This window comes from Mercenaria mercenaria, chromosome 10 (genome assembly GCF_021730395.1).
Source record: "Mercenaria mercenaria strain notata chromosome 10, MADL_Memer_1, whole genome shotgun sequence".
Classification (NCBI taxonomy): domain Eukaryota; kingdom Metazoa; phylum Mollusca; class Bivalvia; order Venerida; family Veneridae; genus Mercenaria; species Mercenaria mercenaria.
The window spans coordinates 33039021-33063554 of NC_069370.1; the positions used below are offsets into that span (position 1 = coordinate 33039021).

Below are 24534 nucleotides of genomic sequence, written 5' to 3' on the forward strand. Positions count from 1 at the left end.
AACCTTGTATGACCCTTTCTACTACAAGAAGTTCCCGGTAACATGGTATAATTGTATGTTCCTAAATAAACTGTGAGTTCATCTTGGTGTATAACTATAAACAGATTTGGAAGCATAAAACGCATCAGTCTGAATCAATGTAAAACTTCTCATACTCACAGCAACGGCTTGAAAGCAATTCTGCCATTGAGTGAGTAAACTCTATGATCCAAAAACTACAGAAAATATAGCAACACTGAGTCTAAGTAAGGAGACGATTCGGCCGCAAAGTACTAATTTGTGATAGTTAATACAATTCAAAAGAATATCTATAAGAAACCAAACATAGATCATCTGACAGCCACACGTTATCCTTATCACTTAACTAGCCAGAATTCGGACGTTTTAAACATAAACCGCATAGGATGATTTAGGTAAAGTAGATTTTCCTAGACTGGGCATACAGTCCATTCAACTGGGCGAGGCTTTATATGTAAGACCATCGTCTCTGTGAAGTTAGCAGAATAGCAGAATAACTCCAGCAAAATAGCAGAATAACTCCAGCAGAATAGCAGAAAAGCAGAATAACATTTTTTTTTCATTTTACCTCGCATCTGTATGACAATCAAAATTAACCTAAGACTATTTTTAGCGTTACCCTACATGTAACCATAATTTGTAAGGAAACAATTTTTGTCAGTTAAAAGAACAATTTTAAGACCGACTTTAAACATTATATACGTCTCGCATATTACCTTGAACAATTAACATTAGCCTAAGTTAGAAGAATTACTGAGTAACTCCGGATCCAGCAGAATAGCAGAATAGCTATTCCGCTGGGATTATTCTGCTATTCTGCTGGAGTTATTTTGCTATTCTGCAGTAGTTATTCTGCTATTCTGCTGGAGTCTTTCTACTATTCTGCTTAAGTTATTCTGCTATTCTGCTAGAGTCATTCTACTATTCTGCTATTCTATGTATACACAGTGAAAATGACTAGCGTTTCATTTAATATTTGGGGAGGACGCTTCAGACTGGTATTTACGGCATAAAAATAAATTACAATCTCTAGATCTAATAATTTTAGCAGTTTGATCATAATTATTCTTACAATGATACGTAAAAGTATATATTTTTGACTGTTTGGTTCGAATCTCATGCTTTTTGAACAATATTTGGCTAAATATGTATCTAGAAGTACGAGAGGGTCACGCAATAACCTTTTATTACATCTTTTTAATGATTTCGTATTATTACAATTGTCCGCAGTGAATACTATGAAAGCCTATTTTCTCTAGTAAGAAACTATAAAGTTATAACGAAAAACAATTCTATTTCACATGTAGGATAACATTGCTAGTAGCTCACACAGTGAAAGATATTTTGAAGTTACGCTTAAACTATGTATTTAACTTGAATAAAGCATATTTGTAACAATTCAATTATTGTCATGATTTATTATGATTTTGTTTGCTTTACAATCGTCTACCTATGTCTATGCTATTTTTGTATTTATAACTTTCAGGATGTATGAGAGAGGAAATGGGCAGCGGTTTAAAATCATTTGAATTAAGAAATAATGCACCAGGACTTTGCTTTTCTGCATGTGGAAAACAAGTGTTAGTTGGTCTTCGAGGAAGAATGGTAATATTTTAATTAAGATTACATTTCGAATCGAAATCTAGTTTGGCAAAATATTAAAATACATTTGATTTACATATCAGGTATTAGATAGTTTTCTATCAGAATGAAAGCATTTGATGACATAATGGCAAATGTACAAACACCAGCTTAGTAATCTTTGTGACAAGTATTGATCAAACTAGCTACTTCTTGACCAAGTAATTGATCTCAACGTGTTTGTAATATACGTATATTATTTTGATGTTATCGTAAATGTTCTTTCTCTACGCAGTTCATATAAGTCTCAAAAGTTAGCTAGCTTTTTAGCTCACCTGTCACAGGGTGAGCTTTTGTGATCGCCATTCGTCCGTCGTCCGTCCGTTCGTCCGCAATTTCTTATGAACACTTTAGAAACCGCATCAATTGCAATCTAACTTTCACGCCACTTGTAAATCTCGGTTCCTTTCGAAAACTGGCCAGATCCCGTAATAGGTTCCAGATCTATGGCCCCTTAAGGGGCCACAATTGCTATTTTTGGCTTGTGAACACGATACAGACCATATTTTGCAATCAATTTTAATCAAACTTGCACACAATTTGTATTGGCATAACATCCCGGTTCCTTTCGAAGACTGGCCAGTTCTTATCATGTGTTCTAGAGTTATATGGTCCCTCAAAGGGCCAAAATTTACTATTTTTGCCATATAGATACTCCATTTATGGTTTGAATTGATACACACTTGCAAAAGTCTTTTAAAACCATTAAGTCTTGGTTTCCATGATGAATCTGTCAGATCAAATAATAGGTTGCGGATTGACCTGATTGACCCTTGAAAGAACCAAAACTTGTTTATTTTTACCTTGTGAACACGACAGAAGTGAAATTTTATATTTGATTTTAACCACACATACACACAATTTAAGTCGTTATAAGATCTCGTTTTATTTTGAAAACCGGCTAGATTCCATCATGGGCTCTAGAGGTACTGTACTTAAAGGGGCAAACCTTTCTATTTTGGAAGTTTTAGTCATATAGAGGTTTCATTTTTGCCTTGATTTTATACAAACTTGCGCAGAATGATTATCTTGATGATCTCTAGGCCTGGATCAAGACTGAGTCATGTCAGGTCAAAAACTAGGTCATCTGGTCAAATCAAAGGAAAGGGTTGTTAACAACCTAGAGGACACATTTATAATCCTATATTCATGAAACTTGGCCAGAATATCTATCTTGAGAATTTCAAGGCTAAGTTCAAAACTAGGTTATATGGGGTCAAACGCTGGATCACCCGGTCAAATCAAAGGAAAAAACTTGCTAACACTCTTCAAGTCTTGAGGCCACATTAATGACCCTACCTTCATGAAACTTGGTCAGTATGTTATCTTGATGATTCCTAGGCAAAGTTTGAAACTTGGTTATATGGGGTCAAAAACAAGGTAACCCGGTCAAATCAAAGGGCAAGATTCTTAACACTCTTGTTCATTTGATATGCATGACACTTAGTCAGAATATGTGTCTGCATGAAACTTATCTGGGTCATGTGGGGTCTAAAGCTAGGTTACAAGATAAAATTAAAGAACAAGTTTGTTTACACCCTGCGGGGGGAGGGGGGGGGGGGGGGGTGGGGGGAGGGGAGCATTTTTTATTTTATCTTCACAAAACTTTGTCAGAATATTTGTTATCATAAAGGCTTGGGTGATTTATTTCCCATATAATATTTTCTGAAATATAAGAATAGATTCACTGCTGTTGATGTGTTATCGTTCATAGACTAAATGTAATACATGATAAAAAATGATGTCATCAATTTTTATATTTTTATTATGTATTTTTTTCTGAAAATAAACGGAGTTACCGTCTTTGGGGCCTGAAAAAGTCTTGGATGATTTAAAATCTGGGTCACATGATGTCAGAAACTAGATATAGGTCACTAGTCCAAATCAAAGGAAAAGCTTGTATACACTCTAGAGGCCATTTTTGCTCCAATCGTCCCGAAACTTGTCAGAATGTTGGTTTTTTATGAAATTTTGGACAAGTTGAATCTTGGTCATGTAGAGTAAAAATCTAGGTCACTAGGTTAAATAAAAGAAAATGCTTGTTAACACTCAAGAGGTCACGTGTTTTTGTCCAATCTTAAAGTAAATTGGTCAGAATATTTGTCTCAATGAAATCACCAGGTAAAACATTGTTATGGTGTGTTACTCAGGTGAGCGGCCTAGGGCCATCTTGGCCCTCTTTATTTAAATAAAGCTATGTCTCATGTTTGTTGAAAAATGGCTGTTTAGGCATTGTGTTGTTACTACCATATTTGTGTTTGATCATTAGCTATCTGATTATGTTGCATGTAGAGCATTTGTTTCGTGTTTATATTGGAGAAACGCGATATGAAGGGGTCTCCTTGTTACCTGACAGAGGCAGATAATTTTAGTTATATTTGTAAAACGTTACAGTGGCCGTACTTCTTTGTCTGTCACAACTGATTTAACTATCTTTTTTGACACTAACCGCTTTATCCCTTGATATATTACAGTGTTATTGTTTCGAGAATGAAACCTTTGATAACCATCACTTGCCATATTGCGACACGGCGTGTGAAGCTGATGTTGGATTCTTGTGTGGAGGACATGAACATGTATCCTTATACAAGGTCAATAAAGAAGGTAGTGCAGAAATAAATATTATGTAAATTATTAGCAGAAACTTCCATGAAGCAAAGTTGCTGATTTGAGAATAATTTAGATAATATTGCACTGATGTGGTCAACACAAATTCTAACATCTGCAAAGTAACATTGTTAAGTTTTCACAATCTTCGTTACTCGATGTCGTAGTAAGCAAAGCAAAGGTAAATACATATTATGGAAATATTTTGTAAAACTTGAACCTGTAATTGAGAAACTTAAATGTTGATGGCAGGCTTCAATCTCTTGGTCGTATGTTATCGAACATTTTTCGCTTTTACATTTGGATCAACCCATGCACGGTATGACGGAATTCCATATCAGAGGTAATCATACAGGGCTTGTGTGCCTCAAGTGGCAACTGACAAACTAGGATATGTATTTGCCCGAGGGCTTTAGCCCCAGGGGCAATGCCAGTCTAGTATCCCTATATCGCATTGAGGCCCTTTTTTCATTTCAGAAAACGTGGTTTATCGTAGAATAACCCGAGTTTTTCGTTCATATGCGAAACAATATTTTTACGCATAAAAACTCAAAGCACGGGTTATTCTACGATAAATCACACTTTGGAAAATGTTACTTTGATTCTAACACGACATACTAGTATCAACAGTGTTTGAAAAAATGGTAACTACAACGCACCTGGATCGGATGACGTCATTGCACGCGAGAGGTTTATTGCAGAATAACCCGAGATAGATTTTGCTCTAGGTTATTTGCTGGTCGTGTTAGAATGCATTTATAAATGTGTTCCACCCAAAAGTGTACCTGATATCACCGGAAGGGTGCCATATATCGAAATCTGGCACACCAGCTCACAAGAACTCTGATATTGGCCTCACGCTGCTCATATAAGTTTAAAATCGGTGCAAATGTGTTACAATATTTGATAACATATGCAATAAAAGAAAATAAATGATAAATATTAATTTTGATATAGAGGAAGTTAGTCCCAGTTATAATGTTTTTTCAACTTTCAAAGTTGGACCAAGAGTCACAAATTTTGCCTTTTCGGCAACACTTACTTACTTACTGTACAGTCTCAGTGTATGTAAACACAGTGTAGAACTATATCTAATATTATAATATCACATATAAATGTCCAGTGCAACTTTCCTATTAGTTTAACTTGAATAATATAACATATTCCCCAGTGATTTAGGATCTCATGCGGAAAAGTATTATTTTGATTCTCAGTGCATGTGATATAGCATGTATCAGTAATTTAATAATGCACAACAGCGCGCTATTTTCATTTTATGCGCATGTGATTTTTTCGTATCTCTTTTTCGCATCTATTTAAAGACTGAAATGATCAAAGTTAATGAGGCGTTCATATATTACAGGATTAATTTTTTTAAGTTTTCATGTGTGTGAAAACCCTGCAGATTTTTCTTTATTTTTCTTAATTTATTCTCCGTGTTAAAAATTTCAAAAACATTTTTTATCAAATTTTGAATCGAACCTATAACCACAAGATAGGAAATGATCCAACAAAGAAAGTGATTGTCCATATTTACATATTTCCTTTGGAGATAAGAAAGTTTTCGCCGTTGTTCAAATGTTAAGTGCTGCCGTTGGTTTCGCTATTGACGCCACGCTGAAATACGCGTATAAATACAAAATTACGTTTATCGACATGTATCCATTCAAATGGCTTGGAAAAAGTCTTGTAGCAAATTCTCAAAAAGACTCCCACTGTATTATTGGGTGTTAATATTGCACTTTTTATTTTTAATGGTCATTTCAATAAATGATTTTATTCATTATGTTCATGTTCTAGAAAATTATTTGACCTTTCTGTTTTTGCGGTTTAATAAACTATTTATTGCATTCCTGAGAGCATGTTATGAAAAATGTTTACCCCTCGAAATATGAATATAGACTCTAGCTGAGTCCTCGTTCGATATTCATATAATATATGTCGAGGTAAACATTTTATCATAACACCTTCTCAATACAAGTCTTAGAAAATTTTATATATTCTAGCTATTGTTGAAATAAAGTTATCAAATAAGTGAATAATTATTGTATTTGGCTTAGAAGTCATCCTTGTTTAGTCGTGTTCATCCCCATGCATTCCATTATCAAGAACATGTTTTGTAAAGTTTACTTTCTAAAATTCTAGACGATCATAACATATGTTATATTGAATATACATATAACAGTTAAGACTTCAGCAGTTTATATAATAACACTTTAATACAACTTTATGAATGTTTTACAGCTACTCTGTCAAGACTGATATATGATATGGATGAAGACGATAGCAAATGTCTACAGATAGATCACCTTGAGCAGTTACATGCCAAACGATGGCAATATTGCCGAATGTATTTTAAAACCATGTGTTCATTCGGTATGTTTGTTCACTGCTTCTTTGCTAACTCTTTCGTCTGGTCAACGAATAAAATATTAGAGTATTTATTCTCAACACTAACAAAACAATTCGTCATACGCATAATGGTATTAAATAAAAGTTGGAAATAATATACGTCAAATTTTAACGTCTTTTAGTCGACTTGAGTTAATTACTAACACCTACATTGTCGAAATTACGATTTGATGGTACTGTCCACCCACTTACTTTCAGATAAATTTAGCAAAAGAAGGGCCTAAACACTTTTCTCTGCATAACACGTCTAAGCATCACAAGCAGCTAAAGTCGGTCATTCACATAAACGAATAATGGACAGGCTGAAAATAGCATGCAATGAAAGAGTCATGAATATCAATTATACGTGCTAACATATCCCCGTATTGTCCAACTGTTTTCTGAAAATCCATAAAATAAGAAGTGTTATTATCTCACTGAAATAAACAAGACTGCTGGGTCCCTTGACCTCGTAAGCAGCTGTATAATTCATAGCAAGGAATACTAAAGCGTTACTTAAATGGTTATACTTGATATTAACACTAGTTGAAGTCTGCCCAGGACCACAAAACCATTTAAGACAAATTTATTTTACAATTATACCCTTTTCTCTATTTCAGTAGTAATTATACATGCATGACTAAAGCAATGTACCTCATATATACATTATTTATCAAATTTTAATTCTGAAAACTTGAAAAATGAGGAATTAGAAAGTATTTCATAAAAGTCTGGTATAATGTACCTGTCATAACCTACCCCGCTTTGTACAGTATGGAAATAAACAAGTGAATGAAGTTTTGCCATGCAATACAAAAACCCCTACTGGAAGGCACCTAATGTTCTCTACTGCATTCTAACATAATGAACTGATATATGTCAATAATGTATAAACAATATTGCACTATATATACAATATGTTATAGCAAAACACTTGAATTAAAATTTGTATATATAAAAACCTCTAGTTGTTTAGATATAGCTTTATGGCCGATTATCAAAAAGGTATCGTATAAGTTATTTATAGTAAAAAACTATATAAGTCCGCACAAAACTCTTTACCAGGCGGTCAAAATACACCTAAAAATTGGATTTAACATGCATATAACATACACACAAAAAACTGGTCTCAATTTTTCCCTACGGCCTGTAATATTTAAGTTACAATATAAGCTATTTATAGTAAAACAAAAAAAATCAAAGGGACATAATTCTAAAAACAAGAGTGCCTCATGGTGGTGACCATTTTGCCAAGTTGCAATATAATCTCCCTATGCATAAAAAGGAAATGCTACGGACAAAGTCATTCTTGAATTTGGCATTTGACCTCTAAGTCATTTTTGTATCTGACATTGGGCCTCTATGTGTGACCTTGACCTTAGACTTAGGGAACAGATTCTTGCGCATGCCGGTCCATCTCATAGTGATAATGACGTGTGCCAAGTAATATTCAAATCCTGTTTTGCATGACAAAGTTATACACCGGACAGGAAAAATGTCCAATTGACATTTGATCTCCAAGGTCACCTTGACCTTTAAGCTAGGGTTTTGGGTGTTGTGCATGACACGTCGTCTTATCATGGGAAATATTTATGCTAAGTAATATTAAAATCGTTTGATGGAGTTCTGGATCAGACAGGAAAAAACCCTATTGACATTTGACCTCCAACTGTGACCTTGATCTTTGAGTTAGGGGTCAGAGTTTTGCGCATGACACGTCATCTCATCATGGGAAATATTTGTGCCAAGTAATATTAAAATACCTTCATGGATGGCAGACTTATGGACCAGACACGAAACAGACCCTGTTCGTGCCATGTTAATGTTTGACTGCCAAGTGTGACCTGGACCTTAGAGCTAGGGGTCTGAAAGTTGTGCATGACATACCTTTTTATTATGAGGTACATTTGTGCCAAGTAATATTAAAATCCTTCCATGGATAGCAGAATTATGGACCGGAAGGAAAAAGGCCCCTATTGACATTTGACTGCCAAGTGTGACCTTGACATTTGAGCTAGGGTTCTGAAAGTTGTGCATGACATACCGTCTTATTATGAGGTGCAGTTGTGCCAAGTAATATTAAAATCCTTCCATGGATGGCAGAGTTATAGACCAGACAGGAAAAGGTCCTTGTGACCTTGACCTTTAAGCTAGGACACGAAATTGCGGAAGGACGGAAGGACAGACGGACAGGCGGAATGACGGAATGACGAACGGACGGAGAAACACATTCATATAGTCCCCGAAACTGGTTTTGAACCAGTAGGGGACTAATAATTATGTTTTCATGTTAAATTTGAATTGCGCATTAGTCACTTTCCCCAAAAGTTAACTTATCGTAATTATTGTGTGCTCGCAAAGAATGACAGATACAACAACCTTATACTACCAACTTCCTTTGGTGGTAGCGAAAAATAATAGGTAAGGGTAGATTTCTCGGAAGTACAGAACACCAAAAACACAGCCCCAGAGCCACGCTTTTGCATAGTAGGCCCACAATAAAAAGAAGCTGTAATGGAAAAATATTTCAGACGGGTTGCTTCAAACATCCAACAAGTACATATTAATTTATGCTAAATGTGGATGTAGGGGGAGGAAATGGTAAGGAGCAAAATGGGGTCGGTTGGGGCTGGGAAGGAACCCGAAGGGGAAGTTGAACAAGGACGAATATACAAGGGAATGCCATGTTCTTCAAAAACAGTCACACTACAACGTAAACCACAATAGCACAGACACTCATGTACCAAAGATAAACACACAACTACGATCAACTGAATAACATAATAGAAAAACGAACAAGCAACACATAAAAAAACAGTAGGGCACCGTTATAGACTCACAAGCATACAAACGCACCCACACAAGTAGGAAAATACAATCAAGTACCGTCTTAGGATTCGGCTGCCAAAACAAGGGGGAGCCACGAAAACTTACTAAAAGTAAAGGAGAAGGGGATGCAAAAAGTAGCGTAAATGCAAGGGAAAAGAGAAGGCAATAGGGGAGTGAGGAAAAACGCTTACAACAAACAAGAAAACATACGCAACAGACAATACAAGACAGACAAAACAACCAGTTGAAAATAGGGACACCGCCTTGGAACGTTCAGAAACCTATATCAAGGAAACTGGGTGTTTAAACGCGTTTAGGGCATGCCAACCTCGCACTTACCCTATTTTCAACAAGTTAAACACAAATGACTGTGTGCACAATGTCATGTAGGCGAAAAGTAAAAAAATAAAACTAGAAGACTGTAGTAGTCACAGTTCGACATGATGAATTAAGATTATTCAGAATGTTAAGTTATAAAACTCTTCAATTTGCTGTGTTTTTTAATCTAAAATGTTTATATTAAACATTCATTTTGCGTAAATACATTTTAGCGCACTCGCATTGTTCAAATAATGCTCTACACACCCTTTCACGTCAGCCGATCACCTTATCCTTTGACTTTTAAACCGGATGACTCGCTTAGTTCATTTGTTGTAAGAACGCATATCCACGGATCACTGGCTCGTGAGTTTGATCCACGGGCTGGGACCATGTTCTCCGTGACGATTTGATAAAAGTCGTATTGTCTATGAGGTCAATTTTTCCGTAACCTCTGATTCATGTGCAGAAATCAGCAGAATCAAGAAAGACTGGTTATGTTAAATGCCCACCGTTTTGTAGCTGAAATGATGTTGAAACACGACGCTAACCCAAAAACAAACAAAGTAAACCAGATATTTTCAAGGGTAGAAAATATTTAACGTTAGAGCCGACATAATATACTCGTTAAGAATGTCTGAAAAAAAAGATATTACAAATACATCCACGTAATACATTAACACAATATTGACACATGTAGTAAATAAATAAGTTTATGATTCACCAGTGATTATAGCCCATGGCATATAAATAGATAATACTTCAAATCACTTGCCCCTCATCGATGTGGGTTCAAGTCTCACTCGGGGCGTTGAATTCTTCATGTGAGAAAGCCATCCAGCTGGCTTACGGAAGGTCGGTGGTTCTACCCAGGTGCCCGCTCGTGATGAAATAGTGCACGGAGGGGCACCTGGGGTCTTCCTCTACCATTAAAGCTGGAAAGTCGCCATATGACCTATCATGTGTCGGTGCAACGTTAAATCCAACAAAAAAAATAAATAAATAGATAATACAGGGAAAATATCATAAGTTGTAGATTTATGTATTTCTTTATGTATATTTTACCATTTCAAAGTTTACATGTATTTATAAGATTGTCGTTTCATGTTCTGAATAATCCGCTTTTGGTCAATAGTGTTGTCTATTATTTTTTTTTATATTAACACGCTACTGTAAAATATAACATATATATATTTTTAAACGTTATATCAAAAGATAAGGTAACATTTTAGATAATGCAGAACTAGGAAAAATACTTTCACTTTAACAGAAAACGGTACAGTTCTTATGCACAGTTCGTATTATCCATGGAAGAACGCAACACAGAAGTGTTACAAACTGAATGGTTATGCAACACGTTACGTAAACACAACATTTAATTTTCAAGAGTTACCTAGAGGTTCCCTCTGGACTGGAGTCATACGAAGCAATGCAATCTACAAGTACGACGGTAATAACTCATCTAATTTTGGTTTTATTTTTTATGTATCCGAAGGTACTAGTACGTGTGATTCTAAACACAACAAAACCAAAACAGTTGATGCATCAATTATCCAAAATCTTAAAGATTTAAACGTCTAAAATTTTGTTTAAAGAAAAAAATATACAACAATTTTGAAACAGTAAACATTGCAAAACAGAACATTGTGCAATGTTAGCCATTTACCATTAGTCGACAATGCCACAATATCAGTCCTTTTAGATACGACATTACATGTGAAGAAAATGAAAATTAACATTGATTTATTACTCTGTTTTCATCTGGCTTATATAAGAAATATCCATAAAATTAAAATTTACATCTGCTTTACACATGCATTACACAAGCTGTCAAATATTGTTTGTCTATGTGTCTATCCACTGATATGTTTTGTACATAACATGTTAATTTTAGAGACTTAGCTGACAGAATATCAGAATAGTGCACGCAATTTGTATGATAAAAAAACGTAAGGTGGCTTTCCTGGTGATTTCTAATCCATTAACCTCATCTACAAGATCATAGTCAACAGAGTTTCGCCCTTTATTTATATCTATCTGCTATTTTCTTTTATATTTTGTTAGAAATAGACATTAAAACCTTTAGCAAGATTGAATGTGGATACACTGTACTATCACAAAGTGACCAAAAAGATGTTATGTTCACAGACAATTGCAACTCCGCTCTAAGGGAAGTTCTATGCCGTTATGGTAAGTAATTTTCTGTAAATGGTGGCATACAAGTAATTAAATATATTAAATTAAATAATTAAATGTTTTGAAGAAATTAAGTAATACCTTTATTTATAGTTTGTCACTTCTTCCACAATATGTAATCTAAGGAGTAAAGGCAAAATAGAAAACTTTTACCCCATGTAACTTAGTACTTTTTAAGATGTCTAACTCTGCCCCCTTCTGTTTCATAGGTAAATTCTCTTTGATCAGCAAGAAATAACTTATCGAATAAAAGTTTCCCCTCTTGTACAATAAATCAATAGTAAGTCTTGAAAAAGGTTACTAGTCTAGAAAAAAAGAATATAAGGAAACAAAATTTGGTTCCAGTGGAGCTTGAAGCTATGGCCCCTGAACATTTTAAATTAAAGTAGGTTTAGTGTAGGAATTGAATACCCTTCGAAAGGAGGTACACTATTACATGAGTCAGATCTTAAACTGTGCTTACCGAGTATAGTTTGAACGGAGGTAATTATAGTTGGGTTAAAATTAATTTAGTGTATTTGAGACTGATAGAACACGTACATGTTATTTCCAGTTACAAATTTAATGTGCAAATAGACATTTCTAACGTAAACGTAAATCGGAAACTGATTACTGAATCCGTAAATGTTATTTGCAAATAATGGTCTAAGGGAGATACTATTGCATTACTATTGGATGAAATTGTCTCCCCTAGACCACAAATTAGCCAAAAATTTTACGGATTCAGTATTCTGTTTCGTAATTACGTTTACGTTAGAAAGGTCTAATAGTGCACAAGCTTAAACAATTGTCGCCATAACTATCCTTTACATATTTTCTCGAAAACATTAAATTGCAGTCTTGAGCAATATTTTAACAACGATTTAAAAAAGTTATTAGATGTTTGTATTAAGAAAAATATACGTCTTCCTTGCTAAGAAAGTTTTTGTAGGTGATAAAACGCGGAAGTTAATGTTAACTTATTACCCAGAAACAGAATTAAACTGAACACTATGAAAATTTTGACTAGTGGTATGGGGAACTTATTTGGAAAAATCAAAGGGCCGTAACTCTTTGAAAAATAATTCTTCATTAAAGCCCGTACACAGGTTTGCTGTTCATCGTTTAAGTTTCTATTAAATCCAAAAATAACATGGGAAGGTATTCCGGACAAATTTTATTCAAAAATGATATAAAAGGTCATAATTCAGCAAAAGGCTTTATATTAGAAGCGTTGGCAAATATTATCTGTACCATTGAAAGGCATTCAAGTAAATCTAGGTAGAAGGTTTGAATACAAATGTGATAAACAAGATACCATAACTCAATTCGAACTCATTGAATAATAAAACCCGACACATATGCTCAACTAGGATTCGTACTGATCATTGTTCTTGAATTGCATTAAAATTCCACCAACATAAAATTTATTTAGGAATACCTTTTAAGGGTTCCAAAACTACAACAAGAGAGCTGAGATGACCCTAAGTCGCTCACCTGAGTAACATACATTAACAGCGTAAATATGTTTTACCTAGTAATTTCATGGAGACGGATATTCTGACCAATATTCATTACGATTGGACCAAGAAACGTGCCCTCTTGAGTGTAAACAAGCTCATTCTTTGAACTGATCTGGTGACCTAGGTTTTGACACTACATGACCCAGATAAAAATTCATACGATATTTCAAGCACACAAACATTCTGACCAAGTTTCATGCACATCAAATAAACAAGAGTGTTGACAAGCCTTTCCTTTGATTTGACCAAGTGACCTAGTTTTTGGTGCCATATTTATAATTATTCTCACCAAGTTTCATTAAGATAGGGTTATAAATGTGGCCTCTAGATTGTTAATAAGCTTTTCCTTTGATTTGACCTGATGACCTAGTATTTGACCCGACCCAAGTTTCGATCCAGACCTAGAGATCATCAATTTTGTATCAAATCAAAGCATAAATAAACCCTCTATATGGCTGAAAGAATTAAGGGCCAAAATAGAAAGTGTTCCCCTTTCAGGGGTGGTAACTTTAGAACCAATAAAGGAATCAAGCCGGTTTTCGAAAAGAACAGAGACCTTACTGTGACTTTAAGTTTTGTGTAAGTGTGGTTAAAATCAGATATAAAATGTCACTTCAATCGTGTTTACAAGGTAAAAATTAACAAATTTTGGCTCTTTCAGGGGTCGGTCAGGGGCCGTAACTCCGGAACCTATGATTGGATCTGACAGATTCATTATGGAATCCAATAGTAATTGTTGTTTGTTTATTTTGCAAGTTTGTATCAAATTAAATTATAGATGAAGCCTCTTCGTGGCTGCAAAAGCCAAAATATTACATTTTTATAGGCCCATTACTCTGAAACCCATGAAGAAATCTGGCTAGTTTTGGAAATGAAGTGAGATATTATGCCACTACAAGTTGTGTGCAAGTTTGATTAAAGTTGATTGCAAAATATGGTCTCTATCGACTTCACAAGTCAAAAATAGTAAATTTTGGCCTTCTAAGGGACCATTATTCTAGAACCCATGTTGAAATCTGGCCAATTTTCAAAAAAAAACCGAGATATTATGCTAATACAAGTTTTATGCAAATGTGATTAAAGTTGATTGCAAAATGTGGTCTCTATCAGGTTCACAAGCCAAAAATAGCACATTGTGGCCCTTTAAAGGGTCATAACACCAGAACCAATGATGGGATATGGCCAGTTTTCGAAGAAACCGATATATTATACGGATACAAGTTGTGTGCAAGTTTGATGAAAGATGATTGCAAAATGCAGTACCCATTTTGTTCACAAGAAATTTTGAACGGACGACGGACAAAATACGATCTCAAAAGCTCACTCTGTCACTACGTGACAGGTGAACTAAAAAAACCAAGAATATACATTCATTTCTTATCAGTGTTAACAGTATCAGACAAAGCTACTTTCTCAAGGTAACATGTCACAATGATTTGAATGAAACAAAAATGAAGACAACACTAAAGTTTTGGTATGAAAACTCATTTTATACTTAATTACAATAAAAAATCACAAAATGTGATCCTTTTCTAACAATGTTCACAATTTCAATTAATGCAGTGTTTTTCTCTCTTAATGAATTCACATTTTTGTTTACTTTAAGAAACCACTTCGACTGTGACAACATTTCCCACTTACATGGCAAATTCTGAACTAACTGGAAGTGACAGTAGCACAAAAACAGGTTGGTGATAACATTGACAACATTCAACAAAATTCAGCTTGTTGCCAATACATAAAAACTGAAATATAGCCTGAATCGCTTTAAGTTTTTATCAATCATAATGGCCAACAATCTGACATAAAATGAAATCTTGAAAACAAATAAATGAAAGATGACCGTTATTAACGGACAACAGACACAGTTTCTCATATAGGCAGTGGTTCTTTAGGCAAGATTACAGATTTTTTCTAGGTTTCTGCAACAATCATATTATTCATACAGCTTCTCTAAAGCAATAAGACATATAAGACATATATTGCATTAATTATGATAGCAAAGTACCCTAGGTGTATGACAATCCATTGACAAATAAAGTAAAAACTGAATTTTAGAAATATTTTGATGTCAAGAATGCCTGATATTTACAAATGAAAATGATGCATCAAAATGATCAAGATATTTTGAAAATTCAAAAATATTCCTATTACTGTACTCAGTGTACAAAAAGTGATGTACATGTTTAATATTAATGATATTGTCTTTCATTTGAAGAAAAATCACGGAAGTACATTGGATAGAAGTCAATGAGAAACTTGTTACATATACGGATCAAACAGTAAAAGAGACTACTGGTTACAATAGCATGTTAAACATGTGACATATATTTAATTTGTTTATATCAGATAAGACAACTTTATCTTCAAACATTTCAAGTGGCAACTGGTCTGGTACCGATATCAATGAACAAGAGATACAGTACAAAGGTTGGTCATTAGCAAAATATGTTCCTCAACGGAATCACAGGATCTTTCACAGTTTCGCATGCAGTTTGTGCCTATTTTTCAATTTACGCATAATTTTCTAATTATTTTCCTAATTTCTCGATTGAGTCGTATATCAGTTTCATATGTTCAATATACCAGTTCTATATCATCATCTTTACCAACACAACAAGCCTTTAATGGCCAGGTGTTTCATATTCTTTTATATTCTGTTAATTTTACTTTCAGATTCTGACTTCGGTGCCATCATTGGTTCCTCTGTTGCATCTATCCTGGTAGTAATTGCTGCTGCTGCTGTCATTGCAATTATTTTGAAAAGACGGTACATTTACATTTTCGCAGCTATTCTCACTAATGATACAGTTTTTACAGTAAACTTTTGGAAAATATTGATCCCTGGGAATGATTCAAATTAAATAAGGATTCAAAGAGTTAAGGAATAAAAATTTCCATTTGTCACCAGATATTTGGGTGAACGGATAGCTCAGTGGTTTGCACACTTGCCTTCCAATCCTGAGGTCGGGGGTTAGATCCCCGGCAGCTACTCGGTAATTTGCAGAAACGCTTTTCAGTGTTTCCCACCCAACTAGAGGTGTACTGGTCAGGAACCCAGGCAATCATTGCATGTGTCAGTGCTATACACTGGGCACGTTAAAGAACCAGGCTGTCTATTCGAAACGAGCTAGGCTAAGTTAGCCGGACAAGCCTGTATCTGATTTCTGATCTCTGTCGTGGGGGCATTGTCTTACTCTGTCCCTCTGGTCAGATCGCTCTGTGTCTGTACTTGTAGAGGATGAATTATGCGCCCTGTGTGGCTGCATTTGAACTATGTAAAGCGCCTTTGAACGTGAAATTGATCATGAAAAGGGCGCTATATAAATCTGGTATAAAAATAAATAATAATAATTGCGGCAGCATCAATGTCATGCCTTCTAAATATGATGTATTAATGTAATTAAAATGCTGCTCTTAAACTACTGTGCTTCAAGATCAGCACCGATGTTAGCAATATAACGATTATTGGTTTACTTTGATTACATTTCGCATGAAAACAAGGGAGACAACCAAGTGTATGTTAACACAAGCTGGAAAAAACCGAAACAATGAATATATCGCAGCTTAAATTTATTGACAAGAAATGTGAAATATTCATACGTCGAAATGGGTTCGTTAGATAATTTTTGATCATAAGTCAAAATATCATATGCGCCAGATTAACATATATTCCATACACCGAAGCAACAACCAATATGTAAATTCTAGAAATATATACGTCAGCCAGCTACATATTTTATAATATTCAAAGAAGTGTTTGTTAAATATTAGATTTATTCAAAGTGAAATCTATTGAAATAAAATAATGTAGTGCAAAATAGTGTATAACTTGATTTTGACAGGCTCAAGAACACAAGGATGATACTGACTTACATGTTTAATTGCAATTTATCTATTTGTCTATAGTGCAATACAGTTTCTCGGCTAAAGCAAAATATATCTTTCAAATGGCATGTTACAAAATAAACTGGCTTAAAATGTCAAAACTGTTAGTACTCGATCACTGCCAATTTTTAGTATTGACTTGGAAGCAACTTAGGAAGTGTATGCTACAATGGAAACTTTATTCATAGAACGATTTGCATTGGATAAATATTAAATGTGTTTTGTTCAGGATTTATCATTCTAATATGTTTGTCTCTGTTAAAACACTCTTACGCTAGAATGACGTCACGTTAACGTGCGGTGACGTCGATGTTTTTGTTGCGACCAAGAAAGAGCGCTACTACATTTTATCTACTGTTTTAGATTAAGGGCATATTAGAATCGAAAACATTTATAGCACAGGCGTGTTTAACACTATTTATACACTCGGGTGGTAATACGTCGTTCAAATAATTTCACTCGGGCTGTTTATTTCTTAAATAATTTATAGCAAAAGAGTGCTTTAACACTATTTATGCACGATTGGTGGTTATACGTCGTGCGCAATAATTTCACGAGGGCGCAGCCCGGGTGAAATTATTTGAACGATGTATTACCACCCGAGTGTACAAATAGTGTTAAAGCACGTTTGTGCTATAAATTATTTCGATTCTAATATGCTCTTAATCTCAAACACTAGATAAAATATAGAAGCGCTCTTTCTTGGTCGCAACAAAACATTTGACGTCATCACACGTAAACGTGACGTCATTCTAGCGTAAGAGTGTCTTAACAGAGACAAGCATACTAGAATTCTTAAATAAAGTTAAACGGAGCACATTTTAGTTGTCAAAAATCCAATATTGAAACATTCAGGGAATAAACAGCTAAAGCATAATTTATATCAATAAATGCGTAAATTTGGACTACGTTGTGTTTTAGTAAGATTTAATTATTGTAAACCGATTTACTTTTCTTAATGAAGCTGTAACACCTGTTATTCTCTTTCCACAAACAGACACAACAATCAAAGTGAACATCAGACTAAAATGGGTAACTTATCAGAGCAAGCCAATTATATTACACCTATTTCGACTGAAGCAGACGACAGAATCTACATAAACGTGAGAGACAACGATACAGGAGAAACAAACGACTGTCACGAAACACCAAATCCACACCGAAATGTGTATGAATATTTACAAGGCAGAAGTAATGAAGACCATTTCTACGAAACAACAAATTCCAGTCTTAAATAAAACAGAGTGACGCATTTAGATGTGATATACAAGAAGCGTGTGAGGAACTGTCAGACAGAAACGAACATGTGAATCCTTAAACCAAAACATTTCTCTGCAGCCATGCGCTATACTAACAGATGTACTCAGTTATAATTACTAAGCTAGTAAACGTTCATTACTGATATCTGTCACCTTTGTGTTATTATTCACCGTAAAGAATATATTAACAACCATAATGCTAGATCATACTACTTAATTATAGTTTTTGCGTTTGCTTTTCCAAGAAATAACCATGTCATGTCCACACTTATGTTGATCTATATTATGATATGACTATTTCAATGTTTCTCTCCAAAGTCTTGTTTTTTTTTGTATTCAATTGGCAAAACTATGGACCTTTGGCTGAAAAGCACACGTTCTGCAATTACTAGCTGTGAAAAATACTCATTGTATACTTCAAGGGAACATAATTTATACTGAGAGAATAAAGAAATAACGAGTTATTTATTCATAAAGAGGTGTATGAATATACACAACAATTGTAAATTTCTCCTTATTGTTTGTTTTTGACCTTACATTCGCATGAAAAAATATGTACCGTATTGATTTCAAAATAAATTATATACAAAATGTTATGGAACTTTCAATGAAGTCCTTGAATGTGACGCGATCAGACAGGGTTTGCAAGCATTGTTTCTTTGTTAGAAAACTAAAATCAATGGACGACATTTAGGTAATGATCATTCAATTAGAATAATCAGAGGGAAGCAAAGCGGTATGCAATGAAATATTTAATTGTATATTTATCAAAAAGTGTAATAAATTTACAGCAAACAATCTTTGTATATAATAGCATAAAAGACTGACATCAATACAAAAATGTAAAGACAAATAAAAACAAATAGCTGATGCGGACAAAACACAAAACAAATAAAATCCAAAGCGTATTGCGTTGATACTGCACTAACAAAAACATTGCTAAAGAGTTAATCCGGTTAAAGGTGCGCGCTTAACTCACTCAACTCCCAAATGTTTCAAAACTATTAGACAGCGTAAAAGGTTATCCTTTTGAACATATCATAATAATAATAATGCAAAACGTAAATCACACAGTACTCGGGTAAAAAGCGTAAGAATATAGTGTGCAAATTTAATGAATTTAAATTACACGCAGAAAAGATTGTTTTTGCCTTGTATTTAGTGTTGCGTATGTTGTCTTGTTTGTTATTAGCGTTTATTTCCTCTTTCTACTCACTCCCTCATTCATTTCACCTTGCATTTACGCTCCCTTGCTTTGGCATCCCTTCTCCTTTTACTATGAATAAGTTATCGTGTTCACCTTAATTTGGGCTGCCGGAATCCTAAGGGGGTGTTTTGTTCATGTTTATGTGCGTTCTTATGCATCTGTGTGTCTCGGGCAGTGCCCTACAGTGTTGTTATATCTTATTTGTATGTTTGTTTATCTATATAAGTTAGTTACGCGGTTGTGTACGTATGTGTATGTACGTGTATTTGCGCGCGCGCGTGTTTGTCTTTTGAATGCGAGTGTCTGCGCTGCAGGGGTTTACGCTGTGGGGTAACTGTGATTAAGGAACGTAGCATTCCCTTTTGAATATCCTTGATCCACTTTCCCCTTCAACCCCATCCCCCTTTCTATCCCTACCCCTTCCACCCTTTTTTCTATATTTTACATAAAATTAAAATGTACTTGTTGGATTTTTGAAGAAACCCGTCTATGATTTTTTTCCGTTACAGCTTCTTTTTGTTGTGGGCCTACTTTACAAATGCGTGGCTCTTAGGCTGTGTTCGTTGTGCTCTATGATTCCGAGAAATCTACCCTTACCTATTATCTTTTGTGAATAAGGGGAATGTATTTTGAAAGATATAACAATATAAGGAGCACAACTCTTAAAAGGTCGTGTTATAATGACGACATATCCGCCCCTGGTTATCCACACCCTTATATGTTCTTCAAATTTGACAGGTACATGTGAATTTCGGACTTAATTCTATTGATCAATTTGTGTTCGCTTTCGTATTCCTCAGGCATTTCATGTCATTTCTCTCACAGTTTCTATTAAGCACACAATATTACACCATATAGAAAGTCTTGTTTCAGTTTAAGCTTATATACAATACATTTATGGAAATTGTAATACTAAGCCAACACAAAGTAAGCGATTTGTATCTGTACTGACATGTTATACACCACCTATATATGTATTAAGATAAAAAGTAACGTGCTTGTGCACAAAAACAAAATATTGAGAAAGAGAGAGAAGTTAAACGTTGTCTGTATGTGTTATTTTGGTCTATGTAATTGCATGTCCATATGTCCATGAAGTCTATCATGCACATATGTACTGTTTGATAGTTTTGTTTTAAGCGGTTTGCGTTCGAAGAAGGCAGGAATATATATGTTTTGTCTTCATGTCTTTGTCCAGAAACGCAAAGACATGGAGTTAAGACAAAATCAGTACTTTCATTTACTTTTTGTGCACTCCTTGTTCAGAGACAAGAACGCAAGCAATTACAGAAGTCCACTATCATAGTTATAGGTGAATTTATTTAACTATTTTGTTGGGTTTAACGTAGCACCGATACATTTATAGGTCATATGGCGACTTTCCAGCTTTGCTGGTGGAGGAAGACCCCAGGTGACACTCCATGTATTTTTTCATCAAGAGTAACACATAAAGATCCAAGTGTTATATCGGATAAACTTGGTAAGGTCATGGAAAATTGTTCGACGCGGCTTGTTGACAATAAGCTATCTTTGCACTTGGGTAAAACAAAAGATATATGTTATTTGGATCAGTTAAAAAACTTAAAAAGGTCAATTCGTTCAAGGTAGTCTGCAAAGGTCGTGTTATTCCTTCTCAAAAAAGTGTCAAATATCTGGGTGTGGTACTTGACCAGTCTCTTTCTGGTGATCAAATAGTTAGTTCAATCTTGAACAAGGTCAATGGTCGAGTGAAGTTCTTATATCGTCATTGTAACAATTTCAGCATTCAAACTAAGAAAACACTGGTTAATGCTCTGATTCAATGTCATTTCGACTATTCATGTTCATCTTGGTATTCTGGACTTTCAAAGGCATTACAACATAGGTTGCAGGTTAATCAAAATAAAGTCGTTCGGTTTATTCTCAATTTGCCACCAAGGTCATCGGTGACTTGTGATACTCTTGAGATGGTCAATATGTTAAGAGTTGAGGATAGGGTCCGACAACTCCGTCTAAATCATGTTTTCAATATATTCAATGGCAAATCCCCAGAATATCTCAATCATAACTTTCAGAGGGTGTCATCTTTACATACCAAAACAAGATTCAGCCAACTAAATTTTATTATTCCAAAAAATCATAATTTTGTAGACAATACATTCTTTTTTAATGCTATACATGACTGGAATAATCTGCCTGATTCTATAAAAAAGTTAAAATCCAAAAACTGTTTCAAACAAGAAATAAAGAAACATCTGCATAAATATGCGAGGCAGAGACAAAATGGTATTTTATAGTGTAAATTTTTAGAGATATTTATGTGTATAGGTCTATAAATACAGTTTCAGTTTTAGTTTGTAGATTCATTATTTATTTAGAATGTTTACTGGTTGCTTTTTCCCATTCATCGTACGAGAATATAAAAGACGATTTACTTACTTATCATATAATAACAATTCATTTGTAGCTTTTGTCTATTTTTACAGGATATATAATTTTAGGGACCCCATTGGAAATAAGTGATTAAGTTTACTTTAATGGGCCATCCCAGGCTATAAGATCAAATTTGCATATGATTAGTTATTAATATCATATTCTTAGAATAATTGTCTTTTATATTGAATACGTATACGTTTATGTGATGTATGATATTTTTAATATGATATTATATTCTTATGATCTTATAACTGAATAAAATTGAATTGAATTGAAATGGCAGGTCAGATGCCTAGTACTCAAATTGAGCTATCGTGAAAAGTGTGATGACTGTTAACTCTCTAGAGGTCACGATTTTAGCCAGACTTTGGTCGGTACGTTACCTTCAATAAACTATCTTTTGAGTTTTTACGAAATGCGAAACTGGATCACTAGGTCAAATCACAGAGGAAATTTTTTGTCTGAATGTTTTGTTGTTTTTCTTATGAAAATTTTATATATAGGTCACTTTAAAATCTGGGTTCTCTTAGGCCTTAAAACTAGGGCATTAAGTAAAATCACAGGAAAATCTTTTAACATTCTAGAAGAAATATTTTTCTACTTTATTATCGTACATTATGGTCAGAATGTTTACCTTTATGATTTATACAAGTATCAAGGCGAAGTTGAAATTGGATAATCTATGTCAGAAACAAGATCACTAGGTCAAATCAAAGATAGACCTTATTAACAATCAACAGGTCACATTTTTACCTGATCTTCATGAGACGTGGTCAAAATATTTTCTCTTTAAAATCTATGATAAATTTCTGATTGGGTCACTTTGATTTAAAAACTATTAATCTAGGTAAAATCATTGAAAATTTTTGTTTTGTTAATGGTCTGCTTGATTTTTGACCGAATGTTTTTCTTTATTTTTGTGATCACAGAACAAGTTTGTGAAAACTATCCCCGCTTGTCGAAAACATGGCCATCAAATGAGTTGATCACTTTTTCTTGTGTGAGTGTCTTTATGTAGTATTTCCTTAATGCACGTAGTGGAAACTTGCAAAAATCCTTTTTTATAGAAAACACTGGGTATATTTCAACAAAAAATGTCGCAGGTATTTCAATGCGCGACCCTCTATCATAGTTGTTCAGGCAATCTGTGGAACTCGGGTAAGCGATCTAGGGCCATCATATTCCTCTTTTTCCAATTGTAGTTAAATTCTCACACGTTTAGGTAAAGTCAGTGGCATATATTATATAATTATATAATAAGACTATATGAATATATTATTTCATCCAGAACACTAAATAAAAATTCTCTCTAATGTCCTTTCATGTACTAAATAAAACTTAATTTGATCACTATAATTTCCTTAAAGTTTGTGAAGAAATGAAGAAATAGATTTCTTGTAACAAACCGACAAGAAAAGATAACACAGATAATTTCATTTAGCAGTAGAAACCAAGTTATCTTAATACCTAAATAGTAATAAACAAGCCCAGCCTAAGATAGTTGAATGTACGCAAGAAATATGCACATTTGTTTATAGTCTAACATGTTCACATTGACGGTGAGCTCATAATATAAAATGTCAACTATGGATCATTGATCTTATAATTACAACAGGGCAACGAAAATATTAGGTTTACACAACGTACATAAACATTATGGAGAAGGTGATATGTGTTATTGTCAACCTGAGATGAAAACAATTGAAACTATTATCAGTGAACCCTTCATTAGCAATGTCATTTATTTCCTTTGAGACACGGTAGATTACTTAAAGAGGAACGACTCATTGCTTTTAGTGGGACTCATTGTAAAGTTTGTCGTAAGAGGGTTTTGGTAACGAATAACAGCCGGTGTGTTACTAAAATTATAGCGTCTCTTTAGTAGCTGGATCAAATCATTGGTACGCTTGTTTAGCCAAGAGTTTTGGAAACGAATAACAGCCGGTCGGGTGATATTTAAAACTATTAGCACACATTGGTAGTGTTTAAAATGTGGTCTTCGTAATAAATCCTGAGGGTCTTTAGAAATTTAACATTGAATGTTTACTTCAGGTATAAAAATGTCTATTTAATAATCGATGTGAAGTTGACAATACAGCAGTAGCAACAGTAGGAGCAGTTAACTACCAGCTGTTACAGTAGTTAACTGCTACTACTACAAGTAGTTACAGCAGTTAACCACCTACAGTTAGAGCAGATTATAAAGCTGTTATACAGTTTTAACGACAATATTGACATCAGGTATTGTTCGGTTTTGAGGTCA

The 24534-nt window shown here is 34.3% G+C and overlaps 2 protein-coding genes across 2 annotated transcripts in view; both read left to right on the forward strand.

Moving 5' to 3' along the window:
• Nucleotides 1–4289, forward strand: part of LOC123559469 (uncharacterized) — a 9475-nt gene extending 5186 nt beyond the window's left edge. The window contains exons 4-5 of the mRNA XM_053516859.1: nucleotides 1505–1623; nucleotides 4134–4289. Coding sequence (XP_053372834.1) covers nucleotides 1505–1623; nucleotides 4134–4289 — 275 coding nt within the window. The remainder of the gene's footprint in view (nucleotides 1–1504; nucleotides 1624–4133) is intronic.
• A 6756-nt stretch (nucleotides 4290–11045) lies between these two features.
• On the forward strand, nucleotides 11046–18652 carry LOC123559470 (uncharacterized). Its single transcript, XM_053516724.1, has 6 exons — nucleotides 11046–11254; nucleotides 11869–11994; nucleotides 15109–15189; nucleotides 15852–15932; nucleotides 16179–16272; nucleotides 18388–18652. Exons 1-6 carry the CDS (start codon nucleotides 11092–11094, stop codon nucleotides 18626–18628), a joined length of 786 nt encoding a protein of 261 aa, XP_053372699.1. The 5' UTR covers nucleotides 11046–11091; the 3' UTR covers nucleotides 18629–18652.
• The last annotated feature ends 5882 nt before the right edge of the window (nucleotides 18653–24534 follow it).

Excerpts from the sequence above, each read along its gene's own strand:
- LOC123559470 (XM_053516724.1), top strand. The coding sequence starts at position 11,092 with ATGCACAGTTCGTATTATCCATGGAAGAACGCAACACAGAAGTGTTAC. Across the intron at positions 11,995-15,108 it reads GGAAGTTCTATGCCGTTATG|AAACCACTTCGACTGTGACA; the intron begins GTAAGTAATTTT and ends GTTTACTTTAAG. Across the intron at positions 15,190-15,851 it reads TGACAGTAGCACAAAAACAG|ATAAGACAACTTTATCTTCA; the intron begins GTTGGTGATAAC and ends TGTTTATATCAG.